Source organism: Perissodus microlepis, chromosome 6 (genome assembly GCF_051167445.1).
Source record: "Perissodus microlepis isolate ML-2025 ecotype Zambia chromosome 6, ASM5116744v1, whole genome shotgun sequence".
In the NCBI taxonomy this organism is placed as follows: domain Eukaryota; kingdom Metazoa; phylum Chordata; class Actinopteri; order Cichliformes; family Cichlidae; genus Perissodus; species Perissodus microlepis.
In genome coordinates, this window is record NC_140466.1 from 1,603,825 (window position 1) to 1,622,615 (window position 18,791).

Genomic DNA, 18,791 nt, shown 5'->3' on the forward strand with positions numbered 1-18,791 from the left:
TTTGATTCAAAGTTTGAGTTTATTTTCCACTAAAAACGACCAAAACCAGTCTCACTGCGAGTGTGTGATCTCTGATGCGCCCGTCCTGACACACGCTCATATTGCTTCGTCTTCTGGATTAAAATCGCTGCCCTGCTCTTTATTTTTCCGTGGCCGTGGTGAATCGTGGTATCGGAGCTCGATTGGTGATGGCTTTCTTTCTCCACTCGTGCTGATCTCAGGGTGAAAATAATCAGAGCTGACTTTGTGGAAGTGGAAACTGAGTCATCTGGAGCTAAAGCTGCTTCCTGGAACAGGAACCATCACATGAATACTGCACTGATTTTTCAGTGTTTACAGATTCAGCTGGATGCATGGATGAATGCATAATGTGATTTTGGTCCAGTCTGTGTCAAACATAAAGCAAAAACACCTTAAAGTCGTTTAAAATAATCATTTTTCCTCCAGTGTGGAAAACAGCACAGTGCACAGGCTGGAGTCCAGAAAGTCCACAGCTTTGTGTGACATTTGATACCACGTGTGAGTTTTAGAAGACGTAATCCAGCATGACGTGCGTGTGCCGATCGCTGGGAGCGCGGCGCCAAAACGTCGGAGTCCACTGTGGCTTCAGCGCCACGTCTCCGTCCACGTCTTCGCTCCACCAGCTGCCGAGTAACCAGAACAGACACTTGGCTGCTAAGTAGAGCGCTCCAGCGCCGAGAAGAAGCTTCAGGAAGCCAAAGTCCTCGCCTCCATCCCGCTTCTTTGGTTTTCCACTGAAAGCTGAAGACAGAAATTCAGAAAGTCTTTAAAATGTTACTCTTACAAAGGAGAGATGGTTTATCAAGAATTGTTTTACAGGTTCGATCACACAGTCAGAAACGATCCCCGTCACCTGCCAGGCACCGAACTGCTCGCGTTTGAGGATCATTTTTCAGTCTCTTTATTCTTTTGTATTTCATGATGTTTGCTGATGTCTCAAAAACATGAATCACCAAAACAGAAGGACAGAAAGCTCTACAGCTCAGAGACGGTGAACCGTCCCTTTAATGTTCCTCATTATCTCACGTGTGAATGGAATCTGGCTCGCGGTGCTAGCAGCTCTGAACAATCACGTCTAAATATGAGAGCTCCATTTCTAGGTTCATGTCCAGAACTTTTACAGGAGCCAATTCTTCAGCAGACCCTACAGGTGATATAAAAAGCTAAAGTAAAAGCACAGATATGACACCAGCTCATTGTCTGTAGGGAAACATGACACACATGGTTTGATTTTAAATAAATAGTAGAGGTTAAAGGTCACATTACATCATAAAGTCCTGGTCTTTTATCAGGTGTGTACACATTTTATACCCACTGCAGTTGCTGCTACAGCTCATGATCATCTGAAGCAGTTAAGTGGAAAACGACTGGATGTCTTTTTTTAGATGTTTCACCTCATCACTGAGACTTCTGCACATCTGGATAAGACATCCAGTTGCTTCCAACTCGAGTGCTTCTTGTGAAAGAAAACCAAAACGACAAATCATAAAAACAATGAAAATCTGGGGAAATAAAACCTCAAACGAAGCGCACATCTCAGCTTGAACTCGGGCGACCTGACCAAAGAAGCCAGTCAGACATATTCCACATTTTCTGCCATTAAAAACTTTTACATCTGAAGCTAAACTGAACCCTGACTGCAGGTTTACCTTCACGAGGCAGCTTCCAGTAACTGTACGCCGGTAGTTTCCTGTAGTTAGCTGCAGGCCCGCTCTGTGCTGATGTGTTGTAGCTGTAGTGCACGTGCTGCTCGTAGCTGCTGGGCTGCTGTGTGGATCCGCTGTAGTACTGCACCACGCTGCAGGTTTGCTGAGCTGATGGATCCGAGTAGGGGATCTCTCCTATGCCCTGGAGCACATTTACGTAGTAGCCCATCTGGATGAGGAAGCTGGTGAGGTCCAGCTGGGGGTTCTGCAGGGCCTGGATCAGTTCACAGCTGATTTCAAAAGTCCTGTCGAATCTGAACCTCCCAAAGGCGGCTGGGTCGTGCTCAGTGATGTACACCGTCTCCACCACCCGGGTCCTCACCCGGTAACCAATGATGATGCGATCGATGTTGGAGTTGTTGCTTCTGACACCCGACCGATAATTTTCCCTCACGTACGCTGGCAGGTTTGCAGAAGCAGGATAAGTTTCTGTGCTCAGGTTGCCAACCTCAAAGTACGTAACCTGGAAAGAGAGTAAAGATGGAGGGCAGAGGCTGTGCTGTTACAGGAAGAATAAAACAGCACTTTGCCCCTGCAGTCTGAGTCCTACTCCCACCTGCACGGTCCCGCCTTTGCTCTTCTTCTCATTTCACTTATAATGAAATGTTTGCCCATTCAGATTCCAGCTGAGAGCATGAAACCTCAAACTGAAGCGAGTGTTTTCACTGAACCATAACCAGCTGAGCGGTTCCCCTAACAGGAAGCAGACTGATCTCTACCTGTGAAACTACCAAACAAACATGGCACACCTTACTCCTGCTCTTCCTGGGCCTGCTCAGAACAGGAAGGAGCTCCTCCATGTTTCCAAACAGGTGGAAGCCGAAGTTCCCGTTCTCCGGCTGACAGTCCGACACCAGCTGTGGAAACACATCAGGTGTTAGTCTGATTCACACACACACAGACACACACAGACCTGATCTTACCTTCATGGTGACCACCAGCTGGACCACGTCGCAGGTCACACACTGGTTGGAAAACCAAAAGAGCAGCTGGAGGCCGTGTCGTGGAAAAGGACGGCCAAACCCTGAATACATCAGGTTCTCCGGAGTGCAGAGCTGCCACTGAACCATGGTGGAGCTCAGCACGCAACGCACTCACACACATGCAAGTATTCAGGAGCTCTGCTTTCACTGTGAGGAGGCACTGCGCTGTTTCTGGTAAAAATGCAAAAACTGCACTTTGATGTATTGTTTAAATTCCATGTGTGCATCAGTGCTGAGCCAGTGCACAGCTGTTATTATGTAGAGACCCGCTCGCACAGTTATAACTAAAAAAATAACAAAATAATCAGAGTTAAAGATAAAAAATGTATTTCAGTAAAATATTTCAGTAAGTATGTGGTAATATTACAGCTCTACTGTGGGATAAAACACACACACACACAACAGCATCTCAGTTTTGCACATTTACAATTTTACTTTTTCACTCAGAAATACACACACGTGTAAAACAGCAGATACAGTACTGTGCAAAAGTCATGAGTCACTCATTTCTTTATATTTTGCTGAGAAAATAGAAATATTTTATTATATTATTATATTTTAATAATACCATACTATTAATAATAATGTAATATAATATTATTATATATTAGTTAATTATTTAAAATAGGCAATTTACTGCCAAGTGCACATAAATGGATGAAAATTATTATACATAAAGCTAAAACAGAGTTTGTACAACTCTAATGAGACTGGAGGTGTTATTGCATGAAGGATCAAACTCTGATTGTACGATTCTATTCTCATAATTCCAACAATTAAAAAAAATTAAAATGCAGCCTTTCTATGAGCTCAACAAACATCAGCAAACACACAAAGTGTTTGTCTCACGGTGTGTTGCAGCTAAAGGTCCAGCTGCTTATTTCACAGGGAGAGAAAAGAAAGAGCTAACATCACTCAGAGATGGAGAAAGATAAGAAAGAAGGACAGGAGAGGAAGAGGAGAGCTTAGAGTTAAAGGAAGGATGCTCATTTAAAGCTCACATGGAAGTCCTCGTGTTGTTAAATCTGTACGTGTCACATTATGTTTGTTCATATAAACTGAGGCAGACTAAATGTTTCACTTTTGCTCGAGTAAAGAATTTGAATCAGTATTTGAACTTTTGGTACAAATGACACTAACACTAAACAACTAAACAAATGGGAATGAATGATCTGTCAGGCTGCTGGTAACAAAGTGCCTAAAGATGCAACTTAAAATGTATTTTCTGCTGAGCTGGCTGTGATGAGGCAGAGTTGGGCGGCTTAACAAGCCAAGAAAAAAAAAATCATTCCTCTGAAAATGCCCAGGCACAAGCACAAGTGCAAAAACAGCCCACTGTGGAGACCTGCTGCTCAGGACCACTTTAAAACATCACAACAAAGTCTGTCTCGCAGGGAATAATCTAAAGGAATAAGGGGTGGCTCGGGACTTTCGCACAGCACTGTATAGTTGTAATATTAATAATGTAATCATTCACATTATTCGCGTATTATGGCTTGTTTTCGACAAATGAAATCACTGAGTTCATTAAAACATTTATTCCAACAACACAACACTGAGCTGAGCCATTATAATGCAGTTCCTTATTTCTAAAAAAAGCTTTATGATAGTCATAGAATCGTGGTCTAGTCCAATGAAGCTCTTAAATAATGATTTTAAGCAAACGGCGAGCTGCAGTGCAGAGAAAATCGCTGCTGTAAAGTCTGATGTGCTGTTTTCTTCTTTATTTACCGTTTTTGTTGTTTTCTCGCTCTGTTTCCTCATTTTCGGGAGGCGCGCTACAGCCCGGAGCGCGAACGTCAAATGCGCGCTCGTTCACGTCGTTCCGTAACGTGGGTCCTAGAGGACGTCCTCTGCTGGCGTCATTTGCGCGCCGCCTAGCTTCCCATGCACTCTCCTCCCGAAAGCCTGCGGATAGATGTTTCGATTTCAGGTGAGTGTAGCTCTGTGGAAATAATCAGGTGTGTTTTCCCGAGGAAGAGTTCCGGTGAGTCCCGGAGAGCTCACGATGACCACGGAGCGCGCGCTGTACGTGCTCGGCGTTCACTATTGTTTATGCGGCTGAACTCGGTGCGGCCTGCGAGGCAGCCCGCTTTCCTGGTGCTGAACCGGGGACGGCGAGCCCTGTCTCGGCCCGTGTGGGTTACAGTACTGTAAAGTAAACCAGCGTCCGCTGTGACAGTCCGGAGTGTCGCAGCGGCCCTGACTGTGTCGTATTCGGCCTCTGAGGGCAGCAGCTAATCGACGCGAGTCATACGCGATATCACGTCAGCATTAGCATTGCGGCTAACAGGCGCATCTGCTAGCTGCAGGGTGCCAGAGTGCTGTGATAAGAAACGCTATTGTTCCCAGCAGGTAGTTTAAAAATGGAAGGCTACTAATGGCTTCTCTTGTCAGTACCGTAGTGTTCCTGTTTCGATGCGTTTCATGTTTTTCCCAGTGAAAGCAGGGTCATTGTCTCAGCTAGCTACTGCTAGCATTTGGCCAGTGGTCAATGCTACTCCTAGTATTTACTTACATGCTATAAATGCCAACTCAGGCTGAGGCGTTTCTTTTGCAGCTCAGTTTAGCACACTTTGACCACTCCAAGGCCCAGTGTCGGTTTGAATCAGACTTTCTGGCACCTTCTGGATGGGTTAAATAAAAGTAACTGTCATCACAGGTCCATGTGGCCCTGACAGCACACTGATGATCAGCCAGTTTATGCAAGATAATAACGGTGCTGTAAGCTCCAGCGAGTCAGCATTTTATTCATAAAATGAACCGTCGTATAACAAATCTGTCAGTTGCTCGACAAGAATGAATTTACTGCTGCCTCTGAGGACATGCGCAGTGTTTGGTAGGCGTGGATCCAGCTTTTTCCAGCTCCGTTTGGATCCAGATACCAACACTGCAGCTTAAGGTATCTGCTAGATATCCACTGATCTGATACCAGTGCTAAAGGAAGTTGTGTTTCTCACTGCGAGGAAGAGACTGGGCATCACTCTCTATGCTTAAGACATCTGGCTTAATTTTAAAATTATATCCTGACCTTTGTTAGGTGACATGGCCACTGTGATCACACCTATTGATTTTCAATCCTCGAAGTGAAGATTTTCACCGTGGGCTGTCTGTCACAGGTCCTTAAACAATAAGCTTGCCCCGAGTACTCCTCGTTCCTGACACCTAGAATGACCACATTTAAAAAGTAAACTTAACAGTGGGAAGATAACCTCCTCCCTCACACGGTCCCAAGCTACTATACTTCCCAGCACAGTTCCTGAGCCTGGATAAAGTGGAGGGTTTCATCAGGAAGAGCACGTAGCACAAGACAGCAAAAAAATAAAAAGAAATATTGTCATCATTTACTTAAATTTGGAGTAAAGCGTGCAAGGCTGCTGCACCTGCATTGTTTGGTGCAATCGTTGCAGTTTCTGTGAATGTATTTTTGAGACCTGTGGTCCATCTTTGATACGTTTTTCTATATTAAGTGCAATCAAGCCTCTGCTGAGAAATTTGTGAAGCTCTTTCAGTTCCTGCGGTAAAGAGTAACGATGCACCCGGATCAATAACAAGATTTATTTGGCGGTATGGATGCTGCTGTTTACTTTCGGCTGCTCCATTAGTTGCCAAGAGGAAGCACAGATTTACGCCGAATGTCCTTCCTGGCACAGCTCTCTCGTTTATCCCGGCTGAGGACGGACACGAGGAGACCCCGAGCAGACCCAGAACGTGATGACAAATGAAGTCTTTTGGCTGCTTTGGGAGGATGTAGGTGTCCTCCAGAAGACTGGAGGAGGTTACAGTGGAGAGAGGAGTCTGGGAGTCTGTTTAGCTCCTGAGAACCCGTCTGGATAAGCATCGGAAAATTGATGAACATTTTTAAAGGTCTTGATGCATTCTCAATCATCCAGGAAAGTAAATCTCCAAAAAGTTGATTCTGTTCATCTGGACGTAGCGTTTTGTGGGAGAAACGTTTCGTCATCATCCAGGTGACGTCTTCAGTCTCAGTTGACTGCAGGTTTCAATCTTATAAACAGGACATTTGCATAATGACTGAAACCAGCCCACTGAAGGAACAATGGGCTGGGAGGTCAGTTCCTTAGTCTTAATTATGCAAATTCTCATGACCATTGATCAACAACCACTGACCAAAACCCACTGATCAAAGACCACTGATCAATGGCCATGAGTACCATTCACAGAGATGTCCTGTTTATAAGATTGGGGAAACCTGCAGTCAGCTGAGACTGAAGACGTCACCTGGATGAGTGACGAAACGTTTCTCCCACAAAACGCTACGTCCAGAGGAACAGAATCAACTTTTTGGAAACATTTTTAAATATCATTTTATTTCCCAATAGCAATATTCAGCCAATCAATCAATCAATCAGCAAATGAGACGATGTTTAACAGTGTCAGCTTGTGTTTAATGTCTCATCAGTTTTACAGCAGCTGAATCAGGATCATCCCTCACATGGAGGAATGGCCCTGAAGCAGCAGCAGGCCATATTTTAAGCAATAATATTTATGTGTCACTAGTAAAAACATGTCAGCTTTTTGAATTGATTGTTGACTAATCTCTGACGAGACTCACTGAACTGGTTGTGTGTCAGATCGGACACACCCAGAGGATGCTTTTGATTGCAGAGCTCTGAGAATGAATAAGATCGTGGATCTGATTTACTATAAATGTCTGATGGAGCCGTGTGTCGAGCAGGACCATCCACCGAGAGGATTTTTCTCATGCTGATGGAGAGAGGGCTTTGGATGACAAAATATCTACAGCTGTAGAAATTATAATGATATTAATAATAATAAATTTTATTTATAGGCACCTTTAAGACCCTCCAGCTCACCTTACAATAGTACAATAACAGTAGCAATATTATAAAACATAGCAAAATACAAATTAAACATAAGGTTAAAAAAAAGCATGAAAGTATAAAAGCTAAGCAAGATCAAACTACACTAAGACAGAATCATGGTGAAGGCTGTGCAGCTCTGAGTTTTGAGACGTGAGTTAAAAGTGTTGAGACATTATTTTATAGAGTCACAGATTATTCTGACGTCCCAGTCGCAGCTGTTCGGTCACCTCGTCTTTCACATCTGTAGATCTTTTCATCCCTCTTGTCCTCCTTTATTTTAGTCCCTGGATGAAGACTGTATGCTGGAGGAGGAAGATGATGGATTGATAGAAGACGAAGATGAAATCGATCAATTCAACGATGACACTTTTGGAGCCGGGGCCATCGGTAAGAAAGAAACATCTTTTTCAGTCTGACTCTGTTGTCTAGATGAGGTGAGGTTGTACTGTGGATCTGTCCTGTCAGATCTCCTGGATGTTCGTATTAAACACGCCTGGCTAGTTTTTTCTTGCTCTCAGGCCTGTCGGACACGTCGTGCACACAAATTGCTCAAACACAGTCTAACAATAACAAAATGGAGTAAACCAATGAGCAACATCGGTTCTCACAATGACTGATAAAAGTTTCTTTGCTGTCGTGGAGCGTGCAGTGAAATGTTTGAACCATGAAACTGAGTTAGCTCTGCATTAGCCGCATCAGCGCGTCAGGAACAGGGTCAGCTCCTTCACTTAGCTCGTAGCATTTCTCAGACTCTGTTTGCTCTGACAGGCTGAGGACTGAGAGGGTGACTTATACCCTGATTATCTTTGAGTATCTGCAACAACATCTGCTTTTTATTAGCACAGAGGCTCAGCTGTTCTCACCTCCTTTCATTCAGTGAGAAAAGACTGAATGTGCTGCTGAAGCATTTAACCATGAACAAGTCATTGAACCAAAGATGACATGTAGGCCACAGTTTTACTGGAGTCTTCATTGTTACTGGAGAGAAACTCATAATTATTGTATATATTACTGGGGAGCTAAATCTGTAATTTATTGGTAGATTTGTATCACTAAGCTTTAAAATAAATGTTAGAACATTTAGACGCTCAAATCAGTGGCTGCTGTCAGCCTGGTTCTTTATTATAAGGAGCGCGGTGCTGCTCGACTGCAGAGAAACCTTATTTTAGATCACACGAGCTCAGTTTCTGAATGACAGCGCTGCCGCTCGTTTACAGCCCCGGTATACTCTGATATTTTCCAAGAGGCCCATAAATGAGGAGGTCACATGTACGTGCGACCTCTGAGGGTTTGAAGGCGCTCTGTGTGTTTATGAACACGGATTCTCATCCTCACGTCTCTGCTTTTATTTTGTAGGACGGTTTGTGTCTTTGCATATTTGTCTGTGGTGACCTTTGACCTTTCACATGTGATTTGGGGCTGCGCAGATTTGATGTTCCTTGTTTGTTCCAGATGACGACTGGCAGGAGGAACACAAGCGCCTCGCCGAGCTCGATGAACGGGACGAGTTAGGGGCGGGGCTGGGGTTCGGAGGAGGGGGGATGGGAGGGGACTCAGACTTGAGCACAAGCGAGCGCCCGTCCTCCACCCGAATCCCTTCTTCTGTAGTCCATCCCCCTCCACCATCATCCCTCGCTTCCCTCAGCTTCTCCTCTTCCTCGTCTAGACTGCCGCCATCAGGTAGGTGATGTCATCAGACGCTGAAGCATCAAGTGGAGATCGGCATCTTTTAAAGTCTGTAATCTCTCACTTCAGATGTGGAGGATCGAGTGGGGGAGGGGGATTTGGCCGAGTCTCTGGCCAGGCTGATCCTGGACGCCGACCCGGCCATCGCTGGAGTCGGGGCAGCTGAGAGACCCGGTCTGCCCCCCGGCTCTTCAGGATCCGGCCTCTCCGCCCTGCGGGGGCTGGACCAGCCCAGAGTCCTGCCGCAGCCCTCCCCCATCCTGCCTCCCACCCAGCCACACCAGCATCCCCAGCACCAGCTGCCTCCCGGGCTCCCTGCGTCAGGTGAGAATGAGTCGACCGCTCATCTCTAGAAGATCTAAGATTCACTGAGCTCAGTGGGCTTTATTTTTATAGATGTCACCAAGATTTTAATTGTGTGTGTGTGTGTCTGCGGCCTGACTGTGGATCTGTTGTCACATGACTGTTGGTCACAGTTGATTCGTAGCGTCTGTCATTTGGTCTCTTTTATATGAGCTGGTTCGTGTGAGCAGCTTCATTTTGGGGAATTTAAATGTTGAATAAGTTGATGAAATTTCATATTTTTAAAGATACACTTGGTTGTTTTCTTTGATCGATCTGTTGTTCATCAAAGAGTCGTTGTAAGAAAACTTGGCTTCTTAACCCACTGGCAGATTTTGGAGCCTAAAGGGTTGATTTTGAATTCGTGGCTGCGATGCTCAGAGCAAACCTACCTGCTGTTTGCTTTCTGCATGTCGGGAACGTAGGAGGTAAAACCAGGAGTCCAGGAGACCAGGAGATTTTCTGCCTCATGAGAAACGCCGGTATCCGAAATTTGGAAAAGCCTTTCACACACTTGGAGCAAGAAAGTATTTGTCTTCCACAGCATGTCTTTATCCTGTCTTCCTTCTCTCACCAATCACAGCAGATGGCCCCGCCCCTCCCTGAGCCTGGTTCTGTCGGAGGTTTCTTCCTGTTAAAAGGGAGTTTTTCCTTCCCACTGTCGCCAAAGTGCTTGCTGATAGGGGGTCATATGATTGTTGGGCTTTTCTCTGTATCTACTGTTGAGACATATAAATAAAATTGAATTGAATTAATGTTTGACAGTAAAACTGAACAGAAGCAGATCAAGTGAACGCCTCGTGTGAGGCTGCAGCGCTGCTGTGCTCTCTGAAACTGCCGGGCAGCTTCCCAAAGATTCCCGCTCTAGGATCAGGCCGGCGATGACTCCGTGTTTCTGCTGTTCGTTCAGTCTGCAGCTTAAGTTCACATTAGCTCCAGAAGCATGCTGTGTGTTTGCCCTGTGTAACTGAAACCTGCTGTTGTGCTTCAGGCCTTCCTCCCTCGTCCATGCTCAGCTACCAACAGCAGCAGCACTTGCTGCGCAGAGGCACCGCTCCCATGGGCCAGGTCAGTGTTTTTACCTTCATGTGCAGTATCAGACTTTGCAGCGTGGCAAAATGTTTTTGAGAAAATTAAATTGAATCATGCGCCAAAAATCTACGAACAGGTGGATTTAAGATTTCCTGCCCTGTGTTTAGTCTCACTGCAGCAGAATCAGTTCAAGCCTGATGTGCATGAAGTGTTTGTTTCTTGACTCTGTCTCTCATAGATGAGCTCTCACAGTATTTGGGAGAACAGCATGGGCTTTGGCCCCGTGAGCGTCGCCCCGGGATTGGTCACACACATGGAGGTTAAACTTTACTCTTCTTATTGGATAGCTAACCGTTCAGTTTAGGTGTTAATTCTAGGATCAGAAATAAAGAAATGAACGACTAAATACATTAATGTAGTTATTGTTTATATTTTTGTTCACATTTCTGTCTTCAGGATAATCCGCTCATGTCGATAATCAAAGAGGTGGGCCATCCTAAACGAGCTCCTCAGGGCAGGAACGATGAGGATCTGTCAGAGAGGGCTCCTCCTCCACGCTCTTCTTCCCCTGTGATTGGCTCCCCTCCGGTGAGGGCGGTGCCAATCGGGACTCCACCCAAACAGCCGATGAGCCACGCGCTGAATCACCAGGTCAGAAACAGGAAGTCTTCCTGCTGGGTGTCCCTCCCTGCTGTGAACACTTGTTTCTGTCACAGGATTTAAACGTTGCCGTGGCGCCGAGATGTGCTTTTAAGGTTACGAAGCAGCACGGCAGGCGTCCGGCTGCGTGTAATGGCTCCGTCTCTGTTAACCCCGCCCTCTGTCTGTGTGTGTTTGTGTAGATCCACCATCCCACAGCGGTCCACGTGAGAGCCCCGGTCCAGCACAGATACCCCGCTCCTTTCCCCGAGCGTCTGTCACCCAACACCCTCCTCAACATTGCAGTGAGTGTTTCCTCTCCACCCGCTGCCCCGTCTGCGTTAGACTCCTGCGCTCAGCACGGTGCGCTGCAGTGTGTTTACAGGCCAAATAGAAAAGACATCACAGGTTTATTTTTGACAGGAATCATACTGGTGATGATTTTATATCATGTAGTTTTTATTTACGCACCATGGAACAGTAAAAGTGCCCGGCTAATAGCACTGTTTGCTGTATTTGTTGATGAGCTAGCAGCTGATTGTGTGGTGACCTCCACCAGCACCTGATCAGGTGGTTCAGCACTGAGCTGATGGAGGCTGCAGGGTGGAGCTGTGTGATTTGGTCTTTTAGTGATTATGAAAACAAAGAATCACAATGAAATGATTGCACTTTGTATTGTAGCTTAATCAGGATGAGCGTTCAGTCTGTGTGGGGCCGATGACATCAGCAGGTTTCTGAACCTGCGGAGGCGGAGCCTCTCGGTCACCACCAGGGCTGTGGATGAAAATACTTGAACCTGTGACTGTGTGGACGGCTCGAGCTGCTGTGTGTAGTCACACCCACAAAGGTCCAGGAAGGACCCGTCTACGTTTATAAAGGCGGGAATCATATTTACAGCTTCGGGCCAGCTGTTAGCTCTGATTTTAGTTTTCCCCACAAACAGCGCGGTCATGTGACCTCATCACCGTGTTTTATTCTGACGTCACTTTTTTTGTGTGTTGTCAGAACTCTCCTCTGTGCCGCGGCCCGTTCCCCCCCAGAGTCGGTCCTGTTCTGTCGCAGATTCAACGCGCCCAGCTGCTCAACTCTCAGGTCAGACACACACACACACACACACACACACACAGGCAGACTTGCATACATGTTGTTATTACACATATACGTGATGTTATTACACACAAGCTTTTGCATACATACACACATGCATGCACCAGTTCAATTCCACCATCAGGGGTCTTTCTGTGTGGAGTTTGCATGTTCTCCCCGTGTTTGCGAGGGTTCTCTCCTCCGGCTTCCTCCCACAGTCCAAAGATATGCAGTTAGTGGGGATAAGTTAATCGATCAAATTGCCCACAGGTGTGACTGCAGGAGTGAATGTGAGAGCGAATGGTTGTCCGTCTTTGTGTGTTGGCCCTGCGACAGACTGGCGACCTGTCCAGGGTGCACCCTGCCTCTCGTCCTATGACAGCTGGGATAGGCTCCAGAGCCCCCCGCAACCCTGAAAAGGAGAAGCGGATGGATGTTTTTACATACATGTTGTTATTACTTACATGTTAGGCTACCCCGTTAAGCGTGATCGATGACATGTCAGCGAACGCTCCCTCACAGCTTCTCAGGTTCTTGACTGTCCCGTGTGTCCAGGTGGCAGGATTTCCCCACGGCGGTCCTCCTCCTCTGCTGCCAGGCGGGGGAGGTTTCAGGCCCTTCTTCGGAGGCCCTCCTCCTCCGCACGGTCACCGAATGGGCCCCCCACCACCTCACGGGCCCCCTAACCACGCGCCGCCGCTCCGGCACAACACCACTCACCTTCACCCACAGCACCGCCGCATGCTCACCCAGCGCATGCAGAGCCGAGGAGGGTAAGCAAGCGCGCGAGAAACACAGCCTGCTCATTGGTCGAGTCAACACGCGGTCATCGTCTTGTTGCGTCTGTGCAGGGACCGCAGGCCCGGGATGGACCGGCGCAGCAGAGACCCCTACAGCAACCTGATGACTCAGAAAGAGAAGGAGTGGGTGACGAAGATCCAGATGATGCAGCTGCAGAGCACAGACCCTTACCTGGATGACTACTACTATCAGGTGGGTTTCACCGACGCTTGCTTCAGCTAAAGCAGCCCCACACGAGTCAGTGTGATGGTTGTTCATGGTGTGTGTGTGTGTGTGTGTGTGTGTGTGTGTGTGTGTGTGTTTGTAGAACTACTATGAGAAAATGGAGAAGCGTCAGGAGAAAGAACGAGACAGCAGCAAGAAGGAGCACACCACCAAGCTCATCACTCCTCAGGTGGCCAAGGTGGAGCACACCTACAGACCAGGTAACCCACACCGGCGCTTCGCCGCGTGATGTCACATGTCGCGCTGCTCGATCAGCTGCTCAGCTCTGACGCGGGTCTGTCTGCAGTTCAGTTCGCAGGCTCTCTGGGTAAACTGACCGTCTCCAGCGTCAACAACCCCCGCAAGATGATCGACGCCGTGGTGACGACTCGCTCAGACGACGAGGTTTTTATTTCTTTCTACATTCGAACGTTTTTATGACGACGCTGCTTCAGCTGCACTTTATTCTGAAAGTTCGCTTTATAAACAAAAATGGAGGCTCAGATGAGAGCGGGTTGTTTCTTTAGACCAGGTGACGATCAGGTCGTACAAGAACAAAACACACTGTGAGACCACGAAGCAGCTGCAGGATCTCCACAACTTCAAATGCTCTGAAACTTGGTGAAATGTTTGATCACGTCAGAAAGCTGCCTCGTGATCGAATCAGAAAAACAGAATTCTGATTAAGAGTCGGCTGGAAATGAGAATAAATGAGACAGTTATGGCACTAACTACGTCAGTGTTTCCCTCACATGTATGTTTGTATGTCGCTCTGAGAGAAACCTGAGTCTTTGCCTTTAGCAGACGCTGCTAACAGCCTGTCGGCAGCTCCACTCGAGGTTGGACGTACGGCACAGCTGGCAGTCGCTGTTACAGTGGATCAGTGTCCCTGTGAAACGAGCTTCAAATTGTCCTGAATCCACTTTATCCACCAAACCCAGCAGGCAGATAGAAACATGTGACACAGCAGCTGTTTGGTTCTGCTTTTCTGGGTTCGTTCTTTTGAATCCTGAAGTGTTTTATCAGGTTTCAGCTCCCGATGATCTTTTTGTTTCTGTTTTCTTGAAGGAGAAACGAGAGAAGCAGGTTTGGAATAAGAGGCGACAAATCCTCTACACAGTGGAGAAGGTAGGACGAGCAGAGCCGTGCACGACAGGATGTTCATGCAGACGGCAGGAAACGCTTCGAGAAATGTAACCATGTCTCCCTTCCTCCTCCCTCTCCTCCTCCCCCTCCGCCCTGCAGATGTACAGTTTGCTGCTGGAGGTTCAGGACTTTGAGAAGTGCTTCGTCCAGGCGCCGGAGGAGGACCGCGAGGCTCTGCTGGAGCAGCACAAGAGCAACACGGAGCAGCTCTGCAGCTCGCTGCGGGAGAAAGAGTGGGACGACAGGTAGGAGGGGGCGGGCCTTACTCTGTCCAATCAGCGCCGTCACAGGCGGCTCAGCGGTGTAATGTTTTCTTCTCCTCCTCTGTGAAGAGTGAGTGACGAGCAGTGTGTGATGATCATGTCGGTGAGGAAGGGCAAGCGACTCATCTCCCGGCTCCTCCCCTTCCTGCCCTCAATGCAGGCTGCTGCTGTTGTCATGGCAATTGCCCGCAACCTTCCCGCTTTAGCCAAGAAGGACAAACAGGACCAGGTAAGCCCCGCAGGAAGTGACCTCACTTTCACCTGTGTCTGTGCGGCGTTAACGCCTCTGCTCTCCGTTCAGGTGCTGTGCTGGTTGGTGGAGCCGGTTTCTGCAGTGATCCAGTCGTTATCGAGCGCCTCCCTCACAGATCTGCTCCAGGAGCTCCAAGGCAGCGAGGGCCAGCTGGCCACAGTGCTGCACAACAAGGTACGCGCCCCACAGCCCAGCCCGGACCAATCACAGAGCACGCACGTCACTCCAGGTCACCCGTAGCAACAGAAGGAAATGCCGTTTGTGCCACTTCCTGTTTCCAAAGTTTCTGAACTTTTTTCTTCAACGTAACGAGCAAACTCCAGATTTCAGCTGCTGCAGCTGCTCTGACAGAGTCTGTGATCACATGATTACACCTGAGCGCTCATTTCATTGATCTGTAAAACAAGCCGAAGAGTGTAAACCTAGCATCACCTGCAGAGACGCAGCTGTGCTTGGAGTCCCCGAAGGATGGACGGTAACGCTTACATCAGCGTACCTGCAGAGCCTCACACGCACAGTTTGTCCTTCCTGTTCCTCAAACGTCGCTGGGTTTGTGTCTCTCTGGGATTTTTATCCAGAGACCAAAGAAAACGTTTCTTCTCCTTCAGTATATCTGATATTGTCAGAGTGATGCGTTGGCTCTGAGAGACGGTTTGGGGGGATTTTTGTTGCTGTTTTTTTTTGTTTGTTTGTTTGTTTTAACAAACTGATGTTCGTCCACATGTGTTCACATGCACACGCCTGTTTCTGTCCAGTTTGGCGTGACGCTGCTCTACGTGATCCTGAGTGAAGGTGAGAGGATGCAGAGCTCCGACCCAAACTGTCAGCTCATGGACGACAATCGATGGTGAGCCGTGCGTGTGTCATTTTTAAAATAATCTACCATATAATTGTATTCAGAGGATTCACTGACGCCTCTGCTCGGCTACTTTTCATGTGCTGTGCAAAAGTCTTGAGCCACCCCTCATTTTATATTTTTAAAGCGGTCTAAGCAGCACCTGGTCAAAGGTCTGTCAAAGATTTGAACAGTGTCGTTCTTGTACCTGAATGTTTTCACTGTTCAGCCACATGATGCTCAGCCAGTGCTGTGTCTGCACATAACGGACAGATGGACAGTTTCAGGTTTTCTCTGTTACCAGCGGCCTGTCACAACACCGCTGAAAACTTGGCCTCTCAGTATGGTGTGCACTTTGTTCTTAAAACAATCAGAAGTGTGCAGCTTAACGTCTAAGTCAGCGTAAAAGGATTGCTACATGTAATGATATTAAAATTAATTTGGAAGATTGTTTCAAATACTTTTGGTTTATTTTTATTAAAAAGTAGTTAAAAATCTTCCAGAATTAACTGAACCTGTAATACCAGTTACCACCACAAGATGGTGCAGTGAGTCATGTGATCTTCATCATCTGTGGTAAAGTCGGGTCAGCTGAAAAAAGATGAACTCCTCTCCATACAGCTGCTGGAGAACGGCGCCCCCTGGTGGGGAAAGTTTGATGTGATTCGTGCTAATGACAGTGAGCATGACCCCGCCTCTCTCCTCCCTCAGGACTGAGTTGGTGTTTTCGGTGACGAGGGAGCTGCTCAGCGTCCCCTCCTCGTCCCTCTCTCCCCCCCTCTTCACCCCTCCCAACCTGCTCTCCCTCTTCTCGCGCTACGTGGACCGGCAGAGGCTCGAGCTGTTACAGGACAAGCTACAGTAAGTGAGCGGCGGACGAGCGGCGGCGAGAACACGGGAGGGGCGACGTTAAACTGACGTTGTATCCTGTTTCTGTTTCAGGATCTCTGCTTTGTCCAGGTAGAAGTTACTACACGTATCGACGCAGCCCCTCCCCCACCCACCCACCCGATGCAGACCTTTTGTTTTGTGTGTGTGTGTGTGTGTGTGTGTGTGTGTGTGTGTGTGTGTGTGTGTGTGTGCGCGCGCACACTCGAAGTGAAGCCACAGCGGATGATTTTAATCAAGCAGAATCTTTAGTCACTTTTGTTTTTCTGTGTTTCGTGTGTGTGTGTGTGTGTGTGTGTGTGTGTGTGTGTGTGTGTGAGACACTCAGCGTCTGAATGGGGACAAAAATTAATGAAATCTGCATTTTTAAGTATCTTGTTTACGAATATGTCTGTGATGAACCTTCAGATTAAAGAAAGTATTTCTATTATATAAAATCTCGTCTCTTTCTGCACACGTGCAAACGCTCCGGACGATTCCGTCCAATCACAGATCCAAAAACCGTCAGTTATGCAAAAATGTGATGTTAAATGTTGTTATGGTTAATTCACTGATATTTTTGATTTGCATGAGAAACAATATCAGGAAGAAACGACATTCTGCCCAGGTGAGTAATTCACAGGTAAATCATACGAAGGTCACAGAGTGTGGGCTTTCTGTGAGGGAACCTCAGGGTTTCCCCACGTCAGTCACCTCTTATCAGGGATTTAGATAAGAAACCAACAAACAGGCCCGATGCCGACTGACCAATCAGGGCTCTGGCAAACGCCCACTGGACAAACTTGGGGGAGGAGCACTTCATGAGCGGACTCGGATCATAATCTGTTTTCTTGTAAAATTGTCGAGGACGGGTTTCTGAATCCAGCCCAGTACCTCTGACTCAGTTTATATGATTTACATACCAAAAAATAAGTCTTTTTTTTATCATGAGCTCTTTTTATTGGTAACTTAGAGGGCGGATATTTCTCCTTATTAAACCCAGAATTTGAGCCATGACCCAGAATACTCCGTCCGTCTGTCGGCGCCTCTGCGGTCGATTGTCTGGTCCAGCGTTGTGTCCTCGGCTCTCACCCGCGGCGCCCTGATGAAGACGGCAAAACAGAAGAGTTTCAGTCTGACGTGGAACCACATCTGTGTTCAAGCGTGTCCATGTCTGTGACATAGGTGAGCGTCTGACAGGTGGAGCGCATTAATGGGTCAAATGAAAACGCTGCTGTATGGGGGGGTTACAGTCTACGTTGAGCCAGAATGCATCAGACGTCAGGAAAATGAAATGTGATGCTTTCTTGTAACGATGCAGGAAATTTTCAAAGTATCTTAAAATTGAAAATGATCAAATGTGAAGTTTACAGAAGTTTTCAGACCCTCAGCTGAGAACTTTGGAGAAGCACCTTTGAAGGCTTGTTGAGTTTGCACCCTCGCTCGGATAGTTTATCATCAGGAGGAAATGTCTGAACTCAGGATGATGTCAGTGAATCTGAAGCTGACGACTTCCTGTTGTGTGCTGCTCCACAAAAAACATCCTAAACTTCATTCAAATGTTGTTTGACGTTGATGTGTGAAAGTGATCCACAGCTGTGACTGTTCCTAAAGTGTGACAGCTGTCAGGCAGGACTGAGTCGTGCCACGAGTACATCATTTACCAGGAAACGGGAAACTGTTGAATGAGCAGACGACACCCACAGCAAACCGATTCAAACATCTCACCTGCACAGTTCACCTGAATGACCGAGGAGGAAAGCCGTGGATTTACAGCTCCGCACTCCATCAGCGCAGACTCTCTTCCAAGGCAGTCAGAGAAAAAAACGCCACATCGGCGTTTTGTTGGGAAGGTTGACGGCTTTGGTGGAAACAGCGATGTCGCAGCCCAGCTGTCTGCACACTATGCCTGCGTGGTTCAGGTCCCAGACTGTGGACTCTGCGCTCACCGGTTTGGTTTCGTTCCCGTTGTGGATGAGAAGCTTCCCAGCACAGGCAACGAAGTCCTCTCTGGCTCTGAGCACGCCATCGTCCAAAATCACATCTGAATCATCTGTTAGAGACAGACACGTCAAAATGA

At 47.3% G+C, this 18,791-nt stretch overlaps 2 protein-coding genes across 3 annotated transcripts; one reads left to right on the forward strand and one right to left on the reverse strand.

Moving 5' to 3' along the window:
- LOC146384779 (uncharacterized) lies at positions 1-4,516 on the reverse strand. Of its 2 annotated transcripts, none has more exons than XM_084929841.1 (5): positions 4,442-4,516; positions 2,651-2,994; positions 2,477-2,584; positions 1,671-2,190; positions 1-762 (listed from the first exon to the last, which is right to left on the reverse strand). In XM_084929841.1, exons 2-5 carry the CDS (start codon positions 2,795-2,797, stop codon positions 527-529), a joined length of 1,011 nt encoding a protein of 336 aa, XP_084785967.1. In that variant the 5' UTR covers positions 2,798-2,994; positions 4,442-4,516; the 3' UTR covers positions 1-526. The 2 variants fall into 2 exon arrangements, with proteins under 2 accessions (XP_084785967.1, XP_084785968.1); XM_084929842.1 differs by having other exon boundaries at positions 2,651-2,881; positions 4,442-4,503.
- A 36-nt stretch (positions 4,517-4,552) lies between these two features.
- On the forward strand, positions 4,553-17,163 carry patl1 (PAT1 homolog 1, processing body mRNA decay factor). Its single transcript, XM_084929793.1, has 20 exons — positions 4,553-4,643; positions 7,839-7,944; positions 9,010-9,237; positions 9,313-9,567; positions 10,577-10,653; positions 10,856-10,936; positions 11,074-11,268; positions 11,460-11,561; positions 12,262-12,348; positions 12,898-13,115; positions 13,194-13,335; positions 13,451-13,568; positions 13,655-13,752; positions 14,416-14,475; positions 14,593-14,738; positions 14,826-14,985; positions 15,058-15,183; positions 15,765-15,856; positions 16,556-16,705; positions 16,787-17,163. Exons 1-20 carry the CDS (start codon positions 4,629-4,631, stop codon positions 16,806-16,808), a joined length of 2,478 nt encoding a protein of 825 aa, XP_084785919.1. The 5' UTR covers positions 4,553-4,628; the 3' UTR covers positions 16,809-17,163.
- Positions 17,164-18,791: the final 1,628 nt, after the last annotated feature.

Bases quoted from the DNA above. Each gene is read 5' to 3' on its own strand.
- LOC146384779 (XM_084929841.1), bottom strand. From the start codon at position 2,797: ATGGTTCAGTGGCAGCTCTGCACTCCGGAGAACCTGATGTATTCAGGG. The intron at 2,585-2,650 runs GTAAGATCAGGT...GTGTTTCCACAG, and splicing joins AGCTGGTGGTCACCATGAAG to CTGGTGTCGGACTGTCAGCC. The intron at 763-1,670 runs GTAAACCTGCAG...TTCTGTCTTCAG, and splicing joins CTGGAAGCTGCCTCGTGAAG to CTTTCAGTGGAAAACCAAAG.
- patl1 (XM_084929793.1), top strand. The intron at 9,238-9,312 runs GTAGGTGATGTC...CTCTCACTTCAG, and splicing joins GTCTAGACTGCCGCCATCAG to ATGTGGAGGATCGAGTGGGG. The intron at 10,654-10,855 runs GTCAGTGTTTTT...TGTCTCTCATAG, and splicing joins GCACCGCTCCCATGGGCCAG to ATGAGCTCTCACAGTATTTG.